Source organism: Gloeophyllum trabeum (assembly GCF_000344685.1).
Source record: "Gloeophyllum trabeum ATCC 11539 unplaced genomic scaffold GLOTRscaffold_00300, whole genome shotgun sequence".
NCBI classification, from domain to species: domain Eukaryota; kingdom Fungi; phylum Basidiomycota; class Agaricomycetes; order Gloeophyllales; family Gloeophyllaceae; genus Gloeophyllum; species Gloeophyllum trabeum.
In genome coordinates, this window is record NW_006920708.1 from 1 (window position 1) to 2,532 (window position 2,532).

The following is a 2,532-nucleotide window of genomic DNA, read 5'->3' on the forward strand; positions in this document are numbered from 1 at the left end:
GAAGGGGGGGCAATGACAATACAACACTCGACGCGGTCTCGAGCCCTCTAGCGACACGCCTAGCACGAGGTAGGAAGTTTCTGAGATCCTTCCCCCATGCAGCCTGAGTAAGAGGCATTGCTGTACCGTTCCTGATGTCCACGAGTCGATCCTGATACCATATCTCTGCCCCAGTCGTCCAGTGGCCCGCAAAATGGTACGGACTCGACGCAAATGTATTTGGCTTCGGCCACCATGAGGACTCGGCCATTGTACCATTTCCTGGAAAGCTATATCAGTACTTGTTGACGTCCAAGATCCTGGACACTTACGGACGGGGATAAAGTACGTGCCAATGAGGTAGGCCTCCTCCTCGGGGCTTAAGGCATCTTCGTACCACACCTCATTTTCATTGATGGCCGCCACGAACGATACACCATGACCGGTCTTGGGAACTGTCTGGCTCAGACTGTGACGAACCTTGTCCTCTGCTAGAGCGAGACCTAGACTATCTATTGCAATGCGCCATAAGATCCCACCCTGTCGTAGCGCAGACCGAGCATGCGGGAACGACCTCATGAACTGGTCCCTCCGACGCACATAGCACTTGTAGTCTACACTTGTAAACTTATGGTCCATGAGGCGCATCATCGGCTCCAGATGCCGAGGTCTGTCGGGCAAAGCCAACTTCCACATCTTGATAGGACGCGCAAACACCATACCAGTTTTCAATGCCAGAGTCAAAGGGTCAGGCGGCTCTCCCTCCGAAGTGTGCTCCTCAGGATCATTGTACAGCCGTAGAATGTGACGGGCATTTGATGCGCCCTGGATGCAGAGTGGGCCATCACTGGTCCAGGTGAGGTACCAAGACTCCTGCGGGTTCCGGTTCCTACGCTGAATGCACGCGCTGAAAAGCGTGTTCCGCAGGGACCCTGGGCCAAACTCTTCAGGGAGATTGGTATCTGACTCCTGTAAATCCTCCAGTGCTCTCAGCAGGCTCACTGCTTCAGTCATGTAACGAGTCGGATATTGTTCTTCCGCTGACGGCGCAATCGTCAGTGACCTCGTAAATACCATGAAATCTCGGTCTTCACAAGCCCTTCTCATGTCAAGACCGTCAGATTCTCCCATGAAACCATACCGATGACGAAGACAACTATATGTAGGATATGAATCTATGGTCTCCCAAGACACTTCGGCAGCCATCGAGTATACCACTTCGGCCTCTAGATCTTCCTGCGGCGGGAACTCGGACCCAATCGCATTTCCAAGAGCATGGGGCGGTACGGAGCCAGTTGCCGAGGCAGAGACGGCAAGCTTGGCAGCAGGGGGGGAAACCGGGTGAGGGGCAGCAGTTGCAGGAGGCGGGGGAACCGGAGGAGGGGTGGCAGTTGGAGGAGGCGGTGGAACAGGATCAGTAGGAGGTGAGCCTGCCGGCGGGGTGGGCTCATAGTACTCTTCATCGATGCCGGGTTCATCATAAGCCTCCACGGTCACCCGATCCGGTCGGATAGCATCATAAAGGTCCCAAGAATTCTCGGTGGGGTCATACCATTTGTATTTATCATGCACCCCAAACCATATATCCGGCACTTCAGAACGTGTTATGACACACCGCACCAGCAAGCCGCGCTCTTCGTCCAACACTTCCCAGCGGTAAACCATAGGAGCTTTCGATGAATTACCGGGGCATGGGTAGTCTCGCTGAGCTTGAGCCTTGCTGTTCCACGACTGCACTTGGCTACGAGTCGCCTTCGCATAACGCTCTGCAACGCGTGCCTTTCGCCTTTCTATGAACTCCAGGGGTCCTTCACCAATATAGGACCCACGACCAAGTGGGTCATATCGTCTTTCAGGCGCGGACTGGGCCGTAGATGACTGAGCAGGGGCGGACTGGGCTGAGGACGACTGAGCTGGGGATGACTGTAATACGGGCCATGAAGACCAGGAGGAGTGGACTTGCGGCGGTGAGGGCTGGCATTCCGGCAGCGATGAGGGGACGGATTGTCCAGCTAGGATTGCATTCACAGACCCTGCCGATGGTAGGAATGGTGCAAGATACGGTGGGACGTTGCGTGGGTCGATCTTACCAAACGCCTGCACCGATCCCCAGTAAACGAAGATCGGGTAGCCACGTTCCGTGCAGGTGCTAATCTCCTCATGCGCCCAGGACACTGGGTTTTGACCGTTGAATATTGCACCCACCCGATCAGATTTAGGACTTGATAGGAACGAGCTACTAGTTACCAAATCCAGCCAGCGCATATTCAGGCCATGTCTGTTGCAAAGCTCTGACAGGATGAGAGTCGGCTTCTTCCGCTATATTCTAGTTAGGAGATAGTCGATATAACCCATGACCATTGCAAAAGCGGTCCGACTGTACATAACCGTAGACTTGACCTTAGCCTCAGTCGGCCAGACGTTGCCATAACCATACGTTCTGGGAAACTTGGTGCTATCGTGCGGAGGGGCACCAGGAGCATGCTACCGAGCATCGAAATCAATGACAGCAGGGCTTCCTCCAAATTTGCCCAATATTCCCGATCTGCGAAC

General features: G+C 54.4%; 1 protein-coding gene across 1 annotated transcript; it reads right to left on the reverse strand.

The window, feature by feature from the left end:
- Window positions 1-22: 22 nt before the first annotated feature.
- On the reverse strand, window positions 23-2,463 carry GLOTRDRAFT_97353 (uncharacterized protein; the record flags this gene model as incomplete). The annotated part of the gene is made up of 3 exons (XM_007873537.1): window positions 23-261; window positions 312-2,218; window positions 2,363-2,463. Coding segments are annotated over 3 exons (2,247 nt in total), but the record flags the coding sequence as incomplete, so codon positions are not given.
- Window positions 2,464-2,532: the final 69 nt, after the last annotated feature.